At 40.9% G+C, this 23,245-nt stretch overlaps 1 protein-coding gene across 1 annotated transcript; it reads left to right on the plus strand.

Annotated features, from left to right (window-relative positions):
• Window positions 1–15,647: 15,647 nt before the first annotated feature.
• Window positions 15,648–17,112, plus strand: LOC147336147 (uncharacterized). Its single transcript, XM_086287642.1, has 6 exons — window positions 15,648–15,716; window positions 15,868–16,206; window positions 16,382–16,423; window positions 16,521–16,628; window positions 16,717–16,751; window positions 17,011–17,112. Exons 1-6 carry the CDS (start codon window positions 15,668–15,670, stop codon window positions 17,110–17,112), a joined length of 675 nt encoding a protein of 224 aa, XP_086143768.1. The 5' UTR covers window positions 15,648–15,667.
• Window positions 17,113–23,245: the final 6,133 nt, after the last annotated feature.

A 23,245-nucleotide genomic window follows, 5' to 3' on the forward strand; every position in this document is an offset into this window, starting at 1 on the left:
CTTTCAGGTCTATTCAGGTGGGTTTGGCAGTTGCAGTATAGTTTTATTCATGTGATACCAATTGTCGCACAATTCACAACAACAATTGTCCCAAGATGGATCACAGTTGGAGCAGTGGTAAAAATTTCTTTGAAGGCTGTGTGGGCCTCAGAGGACCAAGTGAACGGCACCTTAGTGAAGGTGAGACAGGTGAGTGGAGGGGCTACTTGACTGTAGTTCTTGATGAACTGCCAGGGCCCTGTTTCAGGAAGCCGGTTTAGTGGAAAAACTGAGTAAGTATACCCTGAGTTAACGAAAACTCTGGGTTTTCGGTTTCACAAAGCGAGTTCAGCTGCAGCCTGAGTGAGTCACTATGACGACACACTCCGTGAAGCTAACCTGCCCCCTAGCAGGTTTACTACAACTAATCCTGACTGTCTCCGCCTCTTTGTCGGAAACCTGACAGTAGGAAGTGTCGGACATGGCGTGCCCCTTCCTTGAAGAGCCAGTAGATCGTGAAGCCCAAATTCTCCGCAGAGCTCTCCGCCGGGAGAGAGTGATCAGAGCGCGTTTGGACATTTTATCATTTCCTGATGATTTCCTGTGCGAACGTTACCGTTTCTCAGCACAATCTATAATTTATTTGGATAACATCCTCAGGCCATATATTACGCATGTGACACATCGCGGACATGCTCTCAGTTCATTGCATATTATTTGTATTGCACTTCGGTTTCTTGCAAACGGGAGCTTTCTGTATAATACTGGTGACGCTGAGCACGTTTCCAAGGCTACCGTCTGTCGGGCAGTCAGGAATGTTACAGTTGCACTGAAACGTCTCCTGTACTCGTCTGTGGTGTTCCCCGGTCACAGACCCACAAGATTTATCAAAGAGGGATGCCACAAAATTGCAGGTATCAGGATGAACGAAACTTAATTCATGATGTGGTGATACTTGGACTACTACTTAAATTGCACATTTATTTTCAGGGTTCCCAGGCGTGATTGGCTGTATAGATGGCACTCACATTCCAATCATTGCTCCTTCAGTAAATGAAGGAGACTATGTGAACAGGAAGTCTTTCCACAGCATTAATGTACAGGTACATAGTTCCCTGTAGCATTTCAAACTAACAAATTATTTCATTATAGTAATGGATGCTAATTTGTGTTCTCTGCACTGTGAAGATCATATGTGATGCTGCCAACATTATCACAAATGTGGAAGCCAAGTGGCCAGGCTCTGTCCATGACTCACAAATATTCCGTGAATGTACACTGAGCACAAAATTTGGACATGGTGAGTTGAGAATACTTTAAAATATATAAAGACCAATTGCTTCAGGGACATTTGAACTGAAGTGTACCCTTCTGTCTTAGGAGAGTTCACTGGCTACTTGCTTGGTGATAGGGGGTATCCATGTTTACCCTATTTGCTTACCCCTTACCCTGACCCTGAACCGGGCCCACAGCAGCGATATAATCTGGCTAATTGCAGGACAAGAGCCAGAATTGAAATGACTATCGGAATGCTTAAGGCCCGGTTCCAGTGCCTGCAAAGACTCAGGGTCACCCCAGAAAGGGCATGTGACATTATTGTGGCATGTGTGATTCTTCACAACATTGCCACAATTAGAGGAGAACACTGTCCTTCTGAACCAAACATCAGCAGTGATCCAAACCATGAACATCCTGACCCTCGCACGGACATACAAGATGGAAGCGCAGTCAGAGACACCATATGTCACAATCATTTCTTTTGACCCATCACCTCAACATGTTGAAAGAAGAATAAACAGATTTTTTGTTCAACTGGCTTTATTGGTCGCCTGTATTTCCTGTACACAAAGTATTAAAAGATGTAAACCTCATAAAGTGTCTCTGTTGCTTCCTCCTCTGTAACAGCTGTCAATGTTTCTTCATTATTTTCCTGCAGTAAAGAAATAAACAACATTGCTGTTCTACTGTAAACTCATATAATCTGTGGAGTATTACTCACAACTGCATGTTGGTCTGGCTCAACAGGAGGCTTCAGATGCAGTACACCATCACCATCAACTGATAGAATATGAGGTTTATACAGGTCACTTATAACTTACAAGGGACCAAATGGCAATTAACAAACATACCAATCACCTTACACTTCATTGTCATTATGCTCTCAAAGACAACCAAGACTGAGGGAAGGCAAAATCAATAGGAAAATAACTTCACTACAAAATAATTCATTATGGTAAAGAGTTTATCAAATGAATGAGTAGCACTGCAAAGGTGACTGTGAAGAAAGGATGTATGCACATCATGTATTATTTTGAAGTTACCCCCTATGTAGGCACTTGTGTCTTGCGGGGTTATTGACTCAGAGAATGTCCCCGCAGAGATGCCTTCGGCCACAGGGCGCCCACTGTTTTGGCTGAGGGCCAACTGCTCAGCCTCTGTGAGTGGTGGTGGTGGAGGACCCCCACCTGTTTTTCGGGCCTCCGCTTTTTTTCTGTTGGCTATAACGGGCCACATTTGAGCATACAGAGTAAGCAAATATGTACTTGTAATGTGCTCAGATAATTTCAATAAGTGCTTACAGAAAGAAAATTAATGTAGCCTCTAACTGCAATTGATTTACATAGGACAAACAGACCAAGCACTATGGCTCATAATACAATTACACCTTACCTGTTTGGACTATATTTTTATATTTCATTTTTACTTGCTGCCAGGAACGTTTGGGGCCTGTTGGGTTGCACCTGCGCTCACATCACATCACAAAATAAAATGTATAAAATAACAAATAAAATAACATATGATAAAATAACGTGTTAAATGGGTGGAAATCCCTAGATCAATGTTTAAATTAACACTCACGCATTGACTCTGTCGGCTTTGTTTTGCCATGCATGCTTTTGCAGCTGTGGCTGTGTTACTTTTTTCCGCAGAATTTGCATGTTATCGGCATATGCTGCCATCAGAATTTCGGCCTCAAGCGCTGTGAAATACATTGACCGCGCCTTCTTTCCCTCCGTCTCCATGGTGACTCGCTTAATCTGTGCTCCGCTTATCAGGGCTTTATGTATCCTCGTCCGCGCGCTTCACTTGGGGTTAAAGCAACTCCGCGTTGACTGAACTAATTGTTATCAGCCTTTCTGAAACGGAATATTCCGAGTTGGACAGTTCGGGGTTACTCAACCGTGAGTGTCGTTTTTCACTCTGAGTTTTCCAAACCGGCTTCCTGAAACAGGGCCCTGGAGTTGTTTCTGAGCCTGTGCAGGAGGTGCAGGCCACCGCCTTGACCTTCCTCTGATCTGTCTTCATCTGCAGAGGTTGCAGAGAAAGAAGGAAGAAATTTGCATGTGGTGTGTCTGGATCTCACCAAGACCTCACAACTCTTACCACAACAAAGATGTGTACTCAGAGCCTTCTCAGATAGCTCCAAGGTAACATCAACATGGCTCAAATGAAGATCAAGTCAAGCAATGCAGAAGCATTTCCATCATCTAGGAAAAGTTGACTGAAAAATACTTGCTTGCTTTACTCGTCACCATCAACACTGAATCAGACAGTGGTCAGCTACATTGTACACAGGACTGGAAGCTGCTGGAGGACCTAGGCCAAAAACTCTACTTCCCCCTTGAGATTGTCTACACTGACATTGTGCTATGGTGGGCATCACTCCAGTTTGTTTTACATCATTGACCTTACTGTACCATGAGATGATGCACTGGAGGAGGACAATGAGCACAAGAAGCTAAAGTACACGGAACTGATAACAACACCAGTTGAAATTGTCTCCATAGGTTTTGCATCCATTTTAGCAGGTTGCAAGGCTTTTCCGGGAGTTGGGAGTGCGAGAGTAGATCCATCAGCAAGTGGTGAAGAATCTCTCCAGAAATGCTGATAAAGGCAGTCATTGGTTCTGGCTCAAAAGACGGAACTTTAGTTTGGTCTCAATTGTGTAAGGAACATAAACACTTGCCGGACTTCAGCCAGGCCACAACTAGATGGTAGATGGTGTTTTGGGGGTGAGCCTGGGACACTGGGATTGACCACTAAACCTTCCAGAGATGTGGTGGGCTTATCAGTGAAACATCAAGGAAAAAGGTATGGAACGCCAGGACTGCCATAATGAAATAATTACAGTAATTGTCGGGCTATAAGCCGCTACTTTTTGCACAAGCTTTGAACCCGGCGGCTTTTAGTCAGGTGCGGCTTTTCTATGGATTGTCCATGATTTTTGTCATATCGTAAGACGATTTGTTTTGTTTGTTCCGCTGTTGTACGGCACTACGTTGCCTGGCGGAAGGGCATGTGATCAGACACACAGTATCGGGGTTCAAGAGTGGTATGTTGGTCACATGTCCATCCGCCAAGCAACGTAGTGCCGTGCAAGTAGCGCGAAAAACAAACTTCAAAGTAGCGCTACGCGTTCAGCGGGAGGCGTGGATGACGAGCGGCAATAAACTTGCGAAAAGCAAGTTATGCTCAACTCCACCGGTGGAATCTGACAGCGTGGAAAAGTGTGAAAACATCCATGATCACCAACGGATTTCGAAGGGCTGGACTGCTGCATGATGGAGAGGAGGACACCGCCACGGCCCTTCTGAGGGTGTTCGACAAGGATTTGTTTGGTTTTGAAAGTGACAACGAAGGAAAGAAGCTGAGAGTGGATGACGAAGCCATCCTGAGTCTGTTCGTTTCCAACACTGGAGAAGAGGACTTTGGTGGTTTTAGTGCGCAGGAAGAAGAGAAAGATGGTGGTGAATGACTGACTTTTCTTCTTGTTAAAGACGTGTCACTGCACCTGAGCCTAGAAGGTAGTCCGAATCTATTTTTCTGGTGTGCTGTAGGATATTGTTATGTACTACATTTGTTACTCATTTATGAAGCACAGTACATGTTTCGTACTTGTAATTACCGCTACTTGTACATATACCTAAAAAGTTATGCAAATGTGTACCCATAACTTGTTTTTCAAAATATTAATAAAAGGGGTGTGTCTCCAAACAGCCATCTCTTTCCTGACAATTCCCTTTGTGCATATTCTCTTACATATGATAAGTCAACATTGAAACACCTGCGGCTTTTAGTCAGGTGTGGCTAATGTATGTACAAAACAGGCTTTTCCCCTGATTTTAGCTTGTGCGGCTAATATTCAGGTGCGCTTTGTAGTCTGGGAAATACGGTAAATACACCATTAAATAATTAATTAAATGTGGCAATAATCAATTAAAATCGAAAATAATTAATTACATAAATATTTACGACACAAATTAATTAATTATTGACACATTTAATTAATTATTGACACATTTAAATAATTATTTAATAGCGTATTTAATTAATTCATTTTGGCACAGTTGACTCCTTCTCTCATGGTCTGACCAGCCCTGCTGGGCGACCTGATCATTTATGTTTGAGTTTATTTTGATGGAGCCGCGCTTCCCCGGAGGCAGGTCCGCCGACCCGGAACTACCTCCATTTGGAGCTTCGGCACACCGCCGATTAATCAACATTCGCCAGCTGCCATGAATTATCCACCATCAGACCCTGATGTATTTAACACGGTGACCAGGCTTCAGTCAGTGCTGGATCATTAGACTAAACTCGTTAGTAGTGTCTTGATAGTGTGCTCTTTCCAACTCGCTTTCGGATTTCGGATTTTTTTGTCTTTCGCACCAGGAGGCACTTGTTTTGTTATCTACTTGTTTTGATTACATAATGTCAGACTTTTCAGACTTTTAGAAGAATAATTACAGTTATTTAATGAAAGTGATTTAAACTGCAGCCATGCACCCTTTGAAGACAAATGTTGCAGGTAACGTATAAAGCCTGTGCCACAGGAAGATTTCAGCACTAACAACAAATATGAAATTACTTTATTGATTCAAAGACTAAGAGACGTTAGTTACAAAACTTTCCTCTTGCTGATCTTATATGAGTAACGCAAAAAACAAAAATGATGAAATCATAGGAGCTATGGTATAAGGTATGTTTCTCTTAAATTAATTCCATCAAGTTTTATATGAAACACAAACGTGATTTTAGTTTGAATACACTGACATTTGTAATTGTTTCACAGTTTCTATTATCTTGTATGAGAAAAGGGGGAGTTTCTTTCTTGACATTTGAACAAACAGAAAGTTTGTAGCAACACTGTTTATCAAAGGCTTTTAGCATTGCAATAAAACCACACGCAAAAAATAGCTGAACTGCTTTCACATAAAAGTTTCACATCTCTCTTTCAGCTGTTTAGGTCAACTGCTTTAATGCATTTGAAAAGGGTGACATGCTTTTAGAGAAAAAACATACTGGTCCAGTAAGAGGCTCTACTCTGAATCCAAATGCCTGGTTAGCGACAGACTTTAGAGAAGAAAGTCCAGGCTGGTTTCATTTGACAAAAAGCAGCAAAACTAAGTTGTGCCTCTTTGAGTCCTTTAAATTGTTCCTCATACTCAATGAGCTTGTAAAGGTTAATAATTTACAACGTTACTCAGGCAAGTCTGCTGGAGACGTGTGTCCCCACGTCCTTAATGCCTATGCCCCCCAGCTGTGTGGAGTCTTCCATAAACTGTTCAGTCTGAGTCTGCAGAGGGTCTCAGTGCTGTGGATGACATCATGCCTCGTCCCTGTACCAAAGACAAAGACCCTGGAAAGGCTCATCCTGGACCAGCTCCGACCCATTGTCAGACCACATCTGGATCCCCTTCAGTTCGCTTACCAGCCCTGTCTTGGAACTTTGGATACCACCATCTACCTGCTTAATCGTGTCTACACCCATCTGGACCAGCCGGCGAGCACTGTGAAGGTCATGTTTTTTGACTTTTCCAGTGCTTTCAACACCATCAAGCCGAGCCTCCCGGGTGATAAGCTAACAACGATGCAGGTGGATGCTTCTCTGATGTCCTGGATTGTTGATTACCTGACAGGAAGACCACAATATGTACGTCTCCCACAGTGTGTGTCTGACAAGGTAATCAGCAACACAGGGGCACCACAAGGGACCGTCCTCTCTCCCTTCCTCTTCACCCTCTACACCACAGACTTCAGTCACTGCACAGAGACCTGCCATCTTCAGGAGTTTTCTGATGACTCTGTGGTGGTTGGATGCATCAGCAGGGATGATGAGACAGAGTACCGGGCTGTGGTCGACTCCTTTGTCACGTGGTGTGAGCAGAATCATCTTCAGCTCAACGTGGCAAAGACCAAGGAACTGATAGTGGATTTCAGGAAGACCAGGAAACACTTGAATCCTGTTTCAATCCAGGGGGTCAGTGTTGACATTGTGGAGGACTATAAATACCTCAGAGTATACATTGACAATAACTGGACTGGGCTAAAAACACCACAGCACTTTACAGAAAGGGCCAAAGTCACCTCTATTTTTTGAGGTGACTGAGGTCCTTCAACATCTGCCAGACTATGCTCAGGATTTTCTACGAGTCTGTTGTGGCCAGTGCAATCCTCTACGCCATTGCATGCTGCGGGAGCAGATTGAAGGTTGCTGATGCTAACAGACTCAATAAACTGTTCCGTAAGGCCAGTAATGTCGTGGGGATGGAGCTGTACTCCCTTAAGGTGGTGTCCGAAAAGGCGGATGTTGTCCAAAATAAAGAAAATGTTGGATAATACCTCCCACCCACTCCATGACATGCTGGTCAGTCACAGGAGCACGTTCAGTGACTGAGAGTTCAGACTCAGAGTACCAAAAAGCACCACTGAGCGACACAGGAAATCATTCCTGCCTGTGGCCATCTCTCTGTACAACTCATCCACTTAACACACTGTATACTGCAAAAGCTACACTCTTTTTGCACACGCTCTTCTTCTTATTCAGCTATTTATCAATAAGTGACTTATATGTATATAAGTCATGTATATATTGTATATATTGTGTCCATTTCTTACTTAATGTATTCTCTGTCTTTATTAATGTTTATACTGGAGCACTGTAACCAAAATAATTTCCCCTACACTCTAAAAAATGATTCATGGGGTTAGTAAGTAAAGCTTAAAATTAATAGCTTTTTCTGCATAAAAAATTAAGTTTGTTGCATGTACACATTGTAATCAGTTGATAACTTAATTTAATGAGTTGGTCGAAATGAAAATAAAGAAAACAGTCTTAGCTCAGTAATATATCGATTTTGAACAGACATTTCTGTGTTAACTTAACATGAAAGTGTATTCAGTTAATACAACTTAAAAATCTCGTAAGCGTCCTTTAAAAGCTGAGTACAAGGCTGACTTGCCCGGACATGTTGTGCTCTCAGACCACTGATCGAAAGAAACGGAGGCAAAGAGAGAAAGCAGAGAAGCGGCATTTTGTACGGAACATTATCAAACGTTAAAGCTTTGTGGTGAGTACAATTTTTTGCCTTGTTTTATTCACAGCAGCTAATAACTCTAACTTTAACTCTATCAACACGCACTGCAAGAAATCCTTTTTACACAACACTAAACTCTTCCTCGGCGAGTGGTGGTGATAAGCTAGTAACGTTACACTTCTGGCTAACTTGTGAAGTAATTCGACCGTAACATTAGTCTTTGTTAAGTTTTGTTTTACGGTGGCAGCCAAATGGTGTTAATTGACACTGAGCTTCTGTAGCAGTAGTTTTAACTCTGCAAAGACAGGGTAATACATGTTTTTCTTCTTTCTACTTTGAAATCGTTGCAGCGTTGATGAAGGTTTGACCAGCAAAAGGCTGGGCCATTTTACATTCATGACTAAACAAATGTAGGTTACTGAGTATACATTCGGTTTAACATCGATGCATTTTGATGTTTAAGTCCTAGAGTTATTTTTATGTGAGATTGAAGTTTGTTAATTGAGCCCTAGCTGAAGAACAGCCTGTGTCAAAGTTCAGTCAAAAAACGCGGGCGAGGAAGCGAACGCCATGTTGTAGAAACGCCACAGGAAAGATCTTAAGTAACATTCATAAACTAGTTGTTTTAATGACATTACATTGAGTGTGCATTAGCACATAAAATATAATTTTGCGCTTTTGGGTGTTAACTGCAGATACATAAGCGCAGTTGTATCACTTAAGAAAAAATATCTTTGATTTGGAAACATAACATAACATTCTCCATTCGCAGGCAGGAAGTTGTCAATCAAGCACCAAAAATCAATGACCTGAAAGAAAGATGGCCTGCTCTTTTTGATGCAGTTCAGGTAAATATTTTTCCATAAGATAATTTGCAGTATGTATTCTTTTAAAGTAAATTGTATACATTAACATGTTGTGCCTATTTGTGCCTTTTTTTTTATACAGATAAACCAAGAATTCAGAAGGATCACCACTGTTAACCTGGAGACAACATTCATGGCAAAGCTAGACCAGTACTCTCAGAAAATAATGTCCTTGCTGTCCTCAAGAGGAGGGGCTGCAAAAATGCGCATTCGGCGCATCCAGAACATGCTGCTAGAGGTATGAATGAATGAAATGTAGTTTATTTCAAATAGGATAATCCACTTTTTTTTCCAATAGGTGATATTGAGTCTTAAAAGGTAGCTGTTTACAACTCAACTATGTCAAATTATTGTTTAGAGCTTGAGGCACAAATATCAATTAAAACTATAAATACTTAATAATAAAACAAATTATAGGTGATGTGGATCATGATTGGCAGAGTAATTTGCAAGATTTTGCAGTTTTTCTATTTGTTACCTGGATTTTTCAAGTTCATGAATTGATCATTTCAGAGAAATGGCTCTTTGAAATGATCAATTCATTATTTTGATTATCACTGGAAATCTATAATTGGTACAGTTCAGGCCATATAAAGTCAATCCTTTTTTCCTTTTTTTTTGGATGTAATTATCAAAAACCCATCCTCCTCGAAGAGCAGTTCGACATTCTTTTTCTTATTCACAGGACGATTCTGTGGAGAGAAGGCGAGAGGTCGCTATCTGTGGCTTAGTGGTGTATCTCAGGGAAAAGGAGGAGGATCTCTTCAAAGAGCAGGTAAATCAGACATGACTATACTTTGTATTAGAGGTACGATCTAATCTATTATTAATTGATTTCTAAATTAATCGGCAACTATTTTGATAATTGATTGATCGGTTTAAGTAATTATTTTAGAAAAAGAAGTCCAAATTCTCTGGTTTCAGCTTCATAAATGTGAATCGTTTCTGGTTTCTTTACTCCTCTATGACAGCAAACTGAATATGTTTGACATTTGAGGTCATCATATTGGGCTCTGAGAAACATTGACATTTTTCACCATTTTCTGACATTTTCTGGACCAAACAACTAATCAGATAATCGTCAAAGGAGCTTGCAAAGAGAACCTTCACAGACATAATCAGATAATCGAGAAAATTGTTAGTTGCAGCCCTATTTTGTGTTACTCTCATGTATAAGTATGATTACTTAAAACATTTATATTGATTCTGATCTACCAGGATGGTGGCGGGGATATTACCAATGAAGTGATGAAGATTGTAACCAGAGGTGCCACAACGTCTGATCCAGCCAGCGCAAGGATCATACTTGAAGGAACAGAAGTCCTAGCAGACCTGGATGTACCCAGAGCCTGTGCCTTGCTAATGGGGCTGATATATGCACTCAACCTCAGCTACCCAAAAGAACTGAAAAACACTTTTGAAAAACACTTTTGAAGTGTTTCAAAAGATATTCCTCGAGCTGGATGATCTGAAAGCCAGTCCTAAGGTAATGTCACTAAAAAGTAAACTGTTGTACTAAAAAATGTGAAGAGTGAGGCTATCCTCAAATTAAACGGGAAATGTTCCACTGTTGTTTGCAATGTGTTGTGTTACATACTTTACAGTAGGCAGTAGGTGTAAAGTTGAGCGTTGAGCATTAAGTACACCTAGTTAAAAATAATGCACTTTAAAAGGATAGCTCGGGTCTTTTGAAGTGAGGCTGTATATGAGGTACATATGTATTGTGAGTGTATTACACACAGTAGATGGCAGTCAGTAAGCTCCACCTACGGAGAAGCAGACGGGGCCACCGGCACGCAAGATGAGCCTCCATCCTAATAAAACTGATGTCAGTTTAAATGTACATTATATCAAGAATATGTTTACTGCTTTATTTTGCTATCAGACAGCCTTTTCTGTGAGGAAAGAGAAGTTCTACTGCTTGTTGTTTCAATCGCTCTGGCCCACCAGCGTCCATGGACAAAAACAGCAATTTTACCTGACAGCACACAGGAGTTGCTGGTCTCCTGCTGCCTTGATCAGTAAGTGTAATTGTGTTATTTGGTGACTTTGGTGTTAGTTCGGGTTAGTTCAGATTTACCAAAGTCACACAAACAAACTGAGCCTATCGTGCGTGTTGGTGGCAGGAATGTGGTGACTGCTGTCTACTGTGTGTAATACACTCACAATGTACTTCATACTTAAAAAAAACCTAAACTATCACTTTAACACAAACAAACTTGAATCAGAGCATGACTGTCAAAATGTTCAGTCTTTTTGAAACAGATTTACAGGGGTGTTTTATGTCATTTATTTTATGGAGGCAACAATTTTGTCTGCTATTGAAATGTCAATGAGTCTGGAATGGTGGACTGGTGTTCTAATAAACAGTTTGATCATAAAACTGGAATTTCAATGTGTAATTTATTGTATAATTGTAAGTTATAAGTTATTGTAAGTTACTAGTACTCAAAAAAATTAAGGTAACAATTTGCATGGATATTTCTGAGTAGAATAAAAGTAAAAAAATAAGTTTTAATAACTAAATGGAGTAATTTTTTAAACAATTAAAATTAAGTTGGTTCAACTTAATTAAGCTTGTAGAGGACAAAGCAAATCATGTTGTTTGTACGTAAGGAATAGAGTTTGCCTAACTAGAGAACTCTTGTGGCATTTACGCTATAGTGGCTAAGCTGAAGTAACTTAAAAAGATCCATGCAAATTGTTACCTTAATTTTTTTACGTTAAGCCAGCAGATCTTTTTTTAGAGTGTAGGGATCAATAAAGTATTCTGATTCTGATCATATTACTGCAAGTATGTGTCAGACTGGGCATGTGATGTGAAAATAATTGACTGTTGAAGCCTTTGCAAAGACATCAATACTGCATGACCAGTCTTATCACAAGGATTGGCCAAAATTATAACAGCTCCTTTATACCCATTGTGTGGATACAGTGGGCATAAAGGAGCATTCTTTCCCATATTTGGCAATTTTCACCATCATGCTAATGCAGACCACACCCTGTCACATACCCCCATTACCCAAAAGGAGGCTAGGGAACATCCGGGTGAACCTACTCCCTCTCCCGCTTGAAGGAGTGCCCTGAACCGTTGGTGCCCCCAGCCTCCAGTGGCAGCGGTGGCACAGCAGCAGTGGAAGTGCGCTGGGGCTCCCAGCCGGCGTCAGTCCCTCCATCTCCCCAACCTCGGACCGCGCAGGTCTTTTGGGCGCCTTGACCTCAGGCTCAGGCCGAGCAGCCCCCCTGGCAAGTGGGCCTCTGTCTCCTCGCAGAGCTCCTCCACCGCTCCCGGCTGGATCTGCCCCTCGCGCAGCTCCTCCTCTACCTCTGGCAGGCGCCTCCAGCGATAGCGTGGCTGGCCCCTGCCAGGCACAAGTCGTCCCACCCGAGGACTGGGGATGGGTGCGGCAGCAGACTGGGTCCTGGCTGATTGCATCCTGGGCATCAGAACAGTCCGAAAACCCTCCACTCCCCTGCCTCCAGGAAACGCCGTTGGGGGTAGCAGCAGTGGCAGCCAAGCGCTGCCAGATTCTCGAACCTCTGCTCACCGTGCTCAAGCTGGTCTTGGAGTTCCAACCACTGCTGGCGTGACACTGGTCCTGCAATGTGGCCAGTTTGGGCCAGCTCCTTCCCTGGCAGGCCCGGTCCTGGGACGCACAGATGCGTCCATCTCACATGCAGCACTGCAGACCACACCTGCCACAATGTGGACCACCACACTCCCTGTTTCTCTGTGCCTGCTTTAGTGTTTGGTTTTTGGATTTCACTGTGTGTCATGATCCTAGGTCTTTTGACCCAGCGCTTTAAGTTTTAGTTTATGTTTGATGTTTATGGTTTATTTTTAAGTTCATTAGATTATCTAAGCTCATTTGTTTATTTCGATTCCCCTTGTGTCTTCTACCCCTGTGTTTTAGTCTCCCTTTGCCCTTTATGTGTTCAAGCTGCATGTCTTATGTTGTCAAGTTTATATTATCAAGTTTATATGTCTGCGTCTCATGTTTCCTGTTTTATTTTGAAAGTCTGTCCTAGTTCAGCGTAGTCAGCTTTGCTTCCTTTGTCTCGTTATGTCAGATTAGTCTTAGCTGTTTCCCCATGTGTTTCCACTTCCCCTAATCACCCTTTGTGTATTTAGTCTGTGTGTTTCTGTTCATTGCTCGTCAGTTGTTCCACGTCATGTTTCCAGGATTTTCCGTGTTAAGGTTTTTTTTTTGTGCAATGTTCAAGATTTTGTTCTTTACGTTTTGTGTTTAGCATTTAGTTTTCCCAGTTTGGTTCTAGTTAGGTTCTTTCTTGTGTGCATCTACCTTTTGTTTTTGTACTTTTTTATCAGCCATATTAAACGGCTCGCTTTTTGTTGATACTCAAGTTTTGGTCCAAGTTCCTTCGTGTCTGCATTTTGGGTCCGCTCTTCACAATACATAGAGTCTGCCTCTGCCAGACTGTGACACTGTGGTGGACTTGGCTCTCTTTAAAGGGAGATGGTTGGTGGGGGTGGGATGTTGGAGAGGAAAGCATGTTCATTTTTTTATAAGTTTTTTATATATGTGTATTTTTAGTGGCTAATGACTTATCAGAAGAATTAATAATAAATGCTTTCTGGAGAAAGGTCTTATGGGCATTATTTGATTATTATTTGATGTATTTTTTTAAAGAAAATTAAAATAATAAAAGTCAAATGGAAGTTGAAACCCAACTTTGTCATATAACAGCTTTCGTTGTCATAAAAGTGTTGACTTATCTTAACTCAAGGACTCTTGGACTGTGACTTTAATGGTTCCCAGTCCGTGACCCAGTGTTTCTACATTTTTTTTTTTTAGTTCTCATTTGATATTTTCTTGTTCTTCGTACTTTAATCATGTTTTTCTAGTTCTTAGTGTCTTCTTCATTTAATCTGTTCCCTTTTGTGCTCTGGTTGTTTTGATGTCATCTGTGTTCTCCCCAGCCCGTCATGTCTATCACCCATGCCTGTTTCTTCCCCAAGTGTCAAGCCTGTGCGTCTTGGTCTGCATGGTTCTTGTTTTATTTTGACAGGCTCTCATCCTGTGTTCAGTTTTGCTTCCTACTGTCCTGTTAGTTTGATTATTTCCAGCTGTGTTCCCTGTTTTCCTGTGCTTATTGTCGTGTCATTCCTGCTGCAGTGTGTTTCCTTGTTCCCCTTGTTTCCATCGCTACTCCTTGTTTCTAGCTTTTTGTTTCCAGTTCTTAGTTTCTAGTTTTAGAGTTTTGTGTTTAGCTATGGTTTATAACTTTACAGCAATAAAACTCCCTTCTTTTGGGTCTACCCTTTGCCTGCCAACCAGACAACAGTGACACTATCAGCATTTTAACAACAACCAGCTTTTTAACCCTTTAAGACCTACCATAGAACCAAGTTCGCCAGAGCTTATATTATATTTTTACATGCTGTGGAGCCATTTTTGGGAGCATTTCAAGTTGCTATACATCAATACAACCATTATAGCCCAAACTTTAATAATATGTCTGCATTAGGTGCATAGTAATTACATAAATTGCAAAAAAGTGCAATAAACTACAAAAAAATTGAAAATCGTTTTTGTTTTTTTAACATATATTTCTAGTTAGAGAAATTTAAGAGGCTTATCCCTCAAAACTGTAAATACAAAAAAGTTACACAAACTAGTTTCCCACCACAGGAAATTTATTTTGAGTGTCTTCATAGTTTTATTTTTGAAATACACCAATTTTTATATACTGCAGGAAAAATGAAAATAAATATTATAGTGCAAATTTGCAAAATAACAGCATATGCATCAAAATAAACTATTTCCAGCAGTGCAATATGAGTCTTAAGCATCCCAGAAACGACACAGAAAGTCATAAAGTCAAACATAACTTTTTAAAACACATAACAAGTAAAACACAAGCTCATAAGGCCCCGATCGTAAAAAACTACATTTCCGCAAAATGACGTCACTTCCGGTTTCGGGCAGGTCATGCGGTCATGTGATAGTTCGCGCTGATGGACGTAGGAAGTGTTACAAACAGCTGATGGATCGGCGAAGCGTGTTTCTGGAATATCATGTTTTTGTTGCTGCAAGTGATTTTTATGCAGTTTTTGCAAAGCTATATGTGGAAGGAAACTGTGACCTAGGACAAGCTGATGGCATAAGATGTAAGTACAACTCCTCCAGTTTCATATGCAAAAAAAATTATTGCGCTAGCTTACTTGGTTGCAGAGCTACCGGGATTTAAAAATAGTTACGCAAAACAGAGCGTGCCCGCTCCGATCGGCTGTAAAGGGTTAATAATGCATGTGTTTAAAGCTGAGAAAAAATGAAACATCACTCTTCTTCTTCTTCTTTAAAGTAAAGACAAAAAATAATCTTGCAAAAAGCCCTTAAAGACTAAACACGTGTATCATGACTCTATGACCTAAACACATTTAGCTTTGAAAGCAACACAAAACTCCTCCCTCTATCACATTTATCACACTGTGGCACCCTTCCTGGTGAACACACCATCTGCGGACATTGCAGGGCAGCAGTCATGTGCAGGATGATGAACGTGATACAAGCTTTAGCCCTTGCTTGTTTCTGTAAGTTTGCTCTATTACTCTTTGACATCATTAGCTAATCTTTTATTGCATTTTTAACCTATAATAATTTAAACACATTTGCTTATTAGTAACTTTACACTCACAGGTGTAGCACCATGTAGAGCAATTAAACATCTCATTGTTTCCACAGTTTCAGGCTGGATTGCTGCCTCAGGTTCTGAGTTTCAGACCTCAGAGGTGCAGGCAGGTGAAACTGTCACTCTGCAGTGCCCCAGGATTTACACATATGACGTTACGACTTTCTGGTTCAGACTGGTCAACGGAACCACAGCCAACTCTATTGCTGTTAAGTCTGCAAGTGTTAAGTATAATGCTGAATTTCAAACTGGAAAATTTGAAATGACAGAAACAGCTTCTGATGTCGTTCTCAAAATCAAACAAGTGGATGTGTCTGACTCTGTGCTGTATTTCTGTGGATTTCTCTCAGAAGGACGTCTAAATTTAAGCGTCATGCAATTAAAGGTTGGAGGTAAGATTATTGTAAAGTCTTTGCCTCCTCATTCTTCGGTTATTACTCTTTTAATTTATATTACATATGCAATGTAATTATTGTCAACACGCTGTATACAAAGACTATGGTGGTTATAGATTAAGATAAATATAGAAATGAGGACTAAAAAAATCAAGGCTTTATTTTTGAATAGGCACTGATGAGCCTCAGGATGACATGGACTGCATCTCTAAACGTAAGTCAACATTTCTTTTATTGTGCAGATGATTAAAAACACATGAATGTGAAATAAATTTCAGCCGTGTCGCTTTTTACCTTTATTTTTGTATTAGAGGCTCACAAAGTAGCAAATCTGACGAGTGTCACCCTGGGTGTTCTGTCTGTTTTCCTGTTTATGGTCATCACTGGTCTGGCTGTTCAAAACAGGAAACTTCAGATGGGTACTTTTTACAGCTACACAATCACTCTTATAATCTTTACTCTTCACAAATGTATAATTGGTTTATGTGATAGAATAACACTAATCAGCAAATAAAGAAGAACAGAATCCGGACCACAGCACGGTGAGTCAATCTAAAAATGTACTTTTATGCTCTGATTGGCAGCGCTTAAACAAAATGTGCCTGTACAGCATTACAGTGCAAAATGACATCGTATAAAGGGAGAAATATGATTTTTAGTTTGTATGTTCCAAGTAGCTGTTGACTAATTGTCCTCTTTCCTTTAGAAATGTAACATAAACACTTCACTGTTATGGCTTATATTTGTCTATAATTATAATTAATATGTATATAATACTCATAATAAATGTGCTTTTCACAGAATCATGGATCTGATGAGGTGAACTATGCTGCAGTGACAGTTCGACCAAAACCAAAAAGAAGAGAGATCGAGCCGAATGTGATCTATGCTTCCACCAGATAGAATCAGCAGGCGACTTGAACTGACTGATGATGTTATCATGACTTAGTGTGGAAATGAAAAACTCTTGTTAAAAAAAAATAAAATTCTTTGCTGTGGTGAACCAATGCTAACTGAATTTTCATGTGTTTTCCTGTTAATTCTAAGTACTTACTTTGTCCATCAAAGTCTATTTAGCCAAACAAACATGTAGGGGAGACCGGGGATAGTTGTAACTTGGGTCAGTTGTAACACTTCTAATTTCTCCAATCAGGGCTAAGTTTAAAATCATGTGATTCACTCAATTCAGTTCTTCTCTCACTGGTGAAAAATCAGCACCCTTCGACAAACACAGACAATTTTAGAAGAAAGAAACTAATTTGTATGCTAAAAAGTAAGTTTTTTGACTTTATTTCATTTTCTAATAGCACTAACTGCTTTGCAGTTAAACTCATCAAACTTAAATTATGTTATTTGTATGTCTATGGGGATATATTCTGTGCATGTCTTTAGTGCTAATGTTTTAGGTGTTAGCTGTAATGCGAGCTAGATCGTGGCTATAGGAGTCTGGGTCAGTTGTAACAGCAACAGCCTGGGTTAGTTGTAACAACCATGCAAATGTTACAACTTACCCCACTATTACTTTAACTCATATTTTTTTGTTTTCTTTGAATTACAGTATGCCTAGGTCATGGAAAAGACAGACTGACCGAGGGGTGCCTCTCAGTATTTTGGAGAGAGCATCAAATGATGTTAGAAATCAGGGAAAGTCCACCAGATCTGTGGCAAAATTGTATGGCATTTGCCATGTCACTTTGCACCGATTTTGTAAAGAGAGGAAGAAGCTGGAAGAGCAGGGATCAATGGAACTCCCACGTGTAGGATACCATAGTGGAAAGAAGGTCTTCACTGATAAACAAGAGAAGGAATTAACAGAATACCTGATGAGAGCTGCAGATGCATTTTATGGACTATGTCCACGTGAGGTAAGCAGATAGGAAGCAATAAAGGATAAGACAAGGGAAAGTTAGAAATTTGTAATGGTAGCAATTTAAAATATAGTATATCAGAAATACTAACATATTTCGTGATTAAAATTACAGGTAAAAGAACTGGCATATCAGCTTGCAGTGAAACATAGATGCAAATATCCAAAGTCATGGGACAAATTCTCAAGGGCTGGACCAGACTGGTTCTCAGCCTACATGAAACGAAACCCAACTTTGTCCATTAGAAGTGCTGAGGCTACAAGTCTGGCACGGGCCACCAGTTTTAATCAACACAATGTAGCAATGTTTTTCAAAAAATTTGATGAAGTGCTAAAGAGACACACCTTAACAGCAAATGACATATGGAATATTGATGAGACTGGCATAACAACTGTGCAAACCCCGGACAGAGTGATTGCAAAACGTGGCACTAAACAAGTTGGTGCAATGACATCAGCAGAGAGAGGTTCACTGGTCACCCTTGCATGTGCAGTTAATGCCATTGGCAACACAATTCCTCCAATGTTTGTGTTCCCACGCATACGTTATGCAGACCACTTTGTCAGAGATGGGCCAGTAGGAAGTATTGGCAGTGGAAATAAGTCAGGATGGATGCAAGAAACAGAGTTCCTCATCTTTCTAAAGCACTTTGCAAACCACACCAAGGTCAGCAATGAAAAAAAAGTGATTCTTCTCATGGATAACCTGTCAATTGCAGCCATTGACTTCTGCAAGAGCAATGGAATTGTGATGCTCACATTTCCCCCTCACTGCAGTCACAAACTCCAACCACTTGACAGGAGTGTTTATGGCCCACTGAAAAAGATGGTGAACAGTGCAAGTGATTCCTGGATGAGAATGAATCCAGGAAAGACCATGACAATATATGAAATACCAGGTCTTGTCAGGACGGCACTTCCAGCAGCAGCTACACCAAAGAATATACAGGCTGGATTCCAGTGCTGTGGAATTTGGCCATACAATCCAAACATATTTGAGGACAGTGACTTTGCTCCATCACAGGTCACAGATCGTCCTTCTCCAGCAGTCCATATGGACATTTCTCCAGCTGACCAACAGTCCGCTCCTCTTGCTGCTCATCTCACCAGTCCTACAGCTGACGACATGACCACTCCTCCAGATGCTCACATCTCCAGTCTCCCAACTGACCTCCAAGCTGCTCCCTCATCAGGCTGTGATGAAAACCCACAGACCTCCTTGGGCTTTAACCCAGAACATGTGCGACCCTTACCAAAAGCTGGACCTAGAAAAACCCCTTCAACGGGAAGAAAAAGGAAACAAACAGCAATACTCACTGATACACCAGTTAAGATGGCCCTTGAAGCAGACCAGAGAAGCAGGAAAATAAGTTTTCCAAAGAAGAGGCTGTGCCAGAAACAAGGCAAATCCACTCCCACAAACCTAAAACAATCCAAACTTTCCACATCACGAAAGAAAAATCAGAAAATGAATAACACTGAACAGGACAACACAGATTCCTCAGATGCTGATGAGAATTTCTGTATTGTGTGCATGGAAAACTTCAATAACTCAAAGCCAAAAGAAGCTTGGGTTAAGTGCCTGACCTGTGCACTATGGGCTCATGAGGCCTGCACTCCAGGACAGCCATACATCTGTCACCACTGTGATTCTGATGGTGATTAAAAACTTGACAAAAACACATACAGTTCATTTGATGAAGCTGGTGCACAGCTACATTTTTTCAGGTTAATTATTATGTTCAAATGTGGCAAGAGTTGTCGGTTATAATCCCCACCGAGCCAATGAAGACTCAATGAAGGCCAACCAAAATTATTGAAAAATTCAGTTGGTGAAAAGTTGTCTTTTTTTGTTACAGTATGTTCAAAATCTATATTTCTGCACTCTGTCACACACTCCTACACACACTCACAAACACACAAATAGCTACATAAATGTTTATAAGTGCATTCAGGTGTTGAATAAAATAGATTACATTTTAAGATTTTGTCAGTACCCTTATTTCATTGTGTTACATCTCACCCCGGGGTATGTTACAACTAACCCAGACTATGGGGTTAATTGTAACATTTCACTCTTTGTGTTTGAGAGCATACCATGCAATGGGTAATTGTGCTGCAGAGAAAATAGCTGCACTATTTAATAGCAGAGACATGTAAATACTTTGGATTACATTTTGAATCCACTACCTTAAAAGAGCTCCAAGCTACAGACAGAAATGTCAAAAATGTTACAACTATCCCCGGTCTCCCCTAACGTGATTGTTAATGAAATGGAAATCTGCACACGACCTGAACAGAAACAGTCGATACTTGATGACTATAAATCTCAAATCAGATTCATGGCTCTGACGGCCCAAAATATGCTGCAGCGACATTTCAACCAAATGCAAAAAGAAGAGCGATCGAGACAGACACGATCTATGCTGCCACCAGACGGACTCACTATGTAACTGGAAATGATGCACTATCATATTAATGATATGATGCAGCAATTCTAACTCTGCAGTGAAGAAACAATGCTACTGTAATTGTACATTTGTGTGTTCTGTTTTCTGCTTCTCTTTACAGCTCCTCACTCCACCAGGGCTGTTTGGCACTTTCTGATTGCGCAAATGTGACGTATGTACTGCGGCAGTCATACAGACAAGTGGACGGTCCAAAAGTTGGCCTACCTATTACTGGCTGAGGTTTTAGTAGAGTTGTGGCTGAACCACATAAAAATATATAATTAATTTTAATCTCCCCAATCAATGATAATGTTATGTTGGAATGTTGTTAAAGAGGGCCAAAAATGTTTCAACCCAGTTTGTTTTGCAGATTCTGTAAAGCAGCTTTAATATAGGGAGGACACAACTTCGATACTGTGTGAGTAAAATTAGTTTTTTTTCTCTTTGTCAGTTTAATAGTTTCTGTTTTGCCTGTCACTGTTCCCTGTCTGTTTTCTTACCTGGTTCTTCCTGACCTTGTACTTTCTCCTCACGTTCCCCTCTTTCCACTCTCCTTCTTTGGACTGACAATCATACACCAATAGATTGTATTCAATTAGATGAAAAATTACATTAATATGAAAAAAATTCTATTAAGATCGCTAACAAAAAGTCCTCTCTCAGTGTACTTTCAACCAAAAGGAAAATAACCAAACCACATGAACATCTAATAAAAGATATAAATATTGAAACACTGATCCAACATTATTCTTGATTGATGGATCATTTGATTTTACACTTTTACCTGAATGTGGCTCCTTTTTTTGGAAAAACTTCCTTATATCCATTATGAACCTGGCTGTCTCTGTACACACACACACACACACACACACACACACACACACACACACACACACACACACCAGGAGTTATAAGGTTAATGGGCATTCAGTCACTTAGCTAGTTAGTATCCATTTCAAACAGGACAGTGGTAACAACAGTAGGCTGCCGACAATTTAAAGTTTTAGATTTTAAATAGGCTGTATACATTTCAATGGAAGCAACGGGACAGTCAAATGTCGCTGATTTTACTACAGAGCAGGACGGATTGTAGGGTAGCAAACATCGTCCGAAAACACGTTTTCAACACTGCAGATTACCTGGGTGTAATGCTTTTCAGCTAAAAAGAAACATGGTCTGACTCCTACCTAACTATATAAAGGGTAACTGAAGGTTAAATGCAGCCAACATGTCCTGTTTTAAGCCAGGCACTTACACCTCCGCTCCGCTGTGTCTCAGCCACCATCGCTCTGGCAGAAAGGGTGCAAGAGCCAGAGCAGGGGAGAGCTGGAACAAACCATTTTGGGAGGGGGGGAGGTTATCTATACTTTTGTTGTTAAAATGTTACGTCTCAACCAAGTTCTGTATGCTTTTTATATGTTTAGTAGTGTGTCACACAAACAGCAAATATTGTCAAAAAAAAGGTAAGAAATCTTCGGGGGTGCTTTGATTCATTTTTGGCTAAAATCGCCCCTGGGGCAGGTAATGGCGGACATGCGATCGTTCGCGCTGACATCTTTTTCAATGTAGGAAGTGTTATGAACAACTGATCGGATCGGCAAAGCGTGTTTCTGGAATATTATGTTTTTTTTGCTGCAAATGCTTTTTAGACAACTTTTGCAAAACCATATGTGGAAGGAAACCGTGACCTAGGACAACCTGAATGCATAAATTGGAAGTACACTTCCTCCGGTTTCAGATGCAAAAATTTTTTATTGCGCTTGCTTATGTGGATGCAGTTATACCGGGACTTAAAGATAGTTACATAAAATGGAGCGTGCCTGCTCTGACCAGCCATAAAGGGTTAAGCAAAACTGGGAGGAAGGTCCAAAAAAATTATATTCAATACATTCTGAACCTGAGACCAAAAAGAATCACAAGGTCCGCTTGGACCAAACACGATCACCTCTGCTTGAATAAATGACATTTTAAAAAGTTTAGGGCCATCAAAGTTTTGATATCTTCTAGACAAGTAGAAATATCTTTCTGCTTCAGAGGCAGATGAATCTGCCATTGTCACGTCTGCCATATAGTAGAGAAAATGTTGACCCTAATGCAACCACTGACAACATACTTAAACTGAAAACATGCCTTTAATTGAGGGAGAGCAAACATAAACAAAAACTCAGAAATACAATAACTAAACTAACAAAACCTAAACAGGGAAGGAAAATATCATTAAAATGGCCTGTATTTGTATAGCGCTTTACTTAGTCCCTAAGGACCCCAAAGCGCTATACACTATATTCAGGGTTAGGGTTAGGGTTAGGTTAGATTCTGGCCCAGCAATGGGGAGGTGTCGTTTTTGGTGGCCGCCTGCGCATCCAGTACTGCCGGTGTCGTAGGTTTGGGGCCACCCGCGTATCCAGTGGCAGCGGCGGCACAGCCGCCGTAGAAGTGCTCTGAGGCTTCCAGGTGGTTCGGCCGGTGTCATGCTGCATCTCCCCAACCTCAGACTCAGGCCAAGCAGCCCTCTGTGGGACGTGGACCTCCATCTCCTCGCACAGCTCATCCACCACTCTCAGCTGGAGCAGCCCCTCACACGCCTCCTCCACCATCGGCTGGTCCAGTTCTTCATCTACCTCCGGCTGGAGCAGCTCCTCCTCCACCTCCAGCAGGCGTAGACCCTGACGCACCTCCACCTCCAGTGACTGCGTGGCAGGCCCCCGACAGGCACAAG

Source organism: Aulonocara sp. 'chitande type north' Nkhata Bay, linkage group LG3 (assembly GCF_057382095.1).
Source record: "Aulonocara sp. 'chitande type north' Nkhata Bay isolate Kocher_YH1m ecotype deep benthic linkage group LG3, A_spYH_male_GT1.1, whole genome shotgun sequence".
In the NCBI taxonomy this organism is placed as follows: Eukaryota; Metazoa; Chordata; class Actinopteri; order Cichliformes; family Cichlidae; genus Aulonocara; species Aulonocara sp. 'chitande type north' Nkhata Bay.

Bases quoted from the DNA above. Each gene is read 5' to 3' on its own strand.
- LOC147336147 (XM_086287642.1), top strand. From the start codon at position 15,668: ATGTGCAGGATGATGAACGTGATACAAGCTTTAGCCCTTGCTTGTTTC. The intron at 16,207-16,381 runs GTAAGATTATTG...ATTTTTGAATAG, and splicing joins CATGCAATTAAAGGTTGGAG to GCACTGATGAGCCTCAGGAT. The intron at 16,424-16,520 runs GTAAGTCAACAT...TTTTTGTATTAG, and splicing joins CATGGACTGCATCTCTAAAC to AGGCTCACAAAGTAGCAAAT.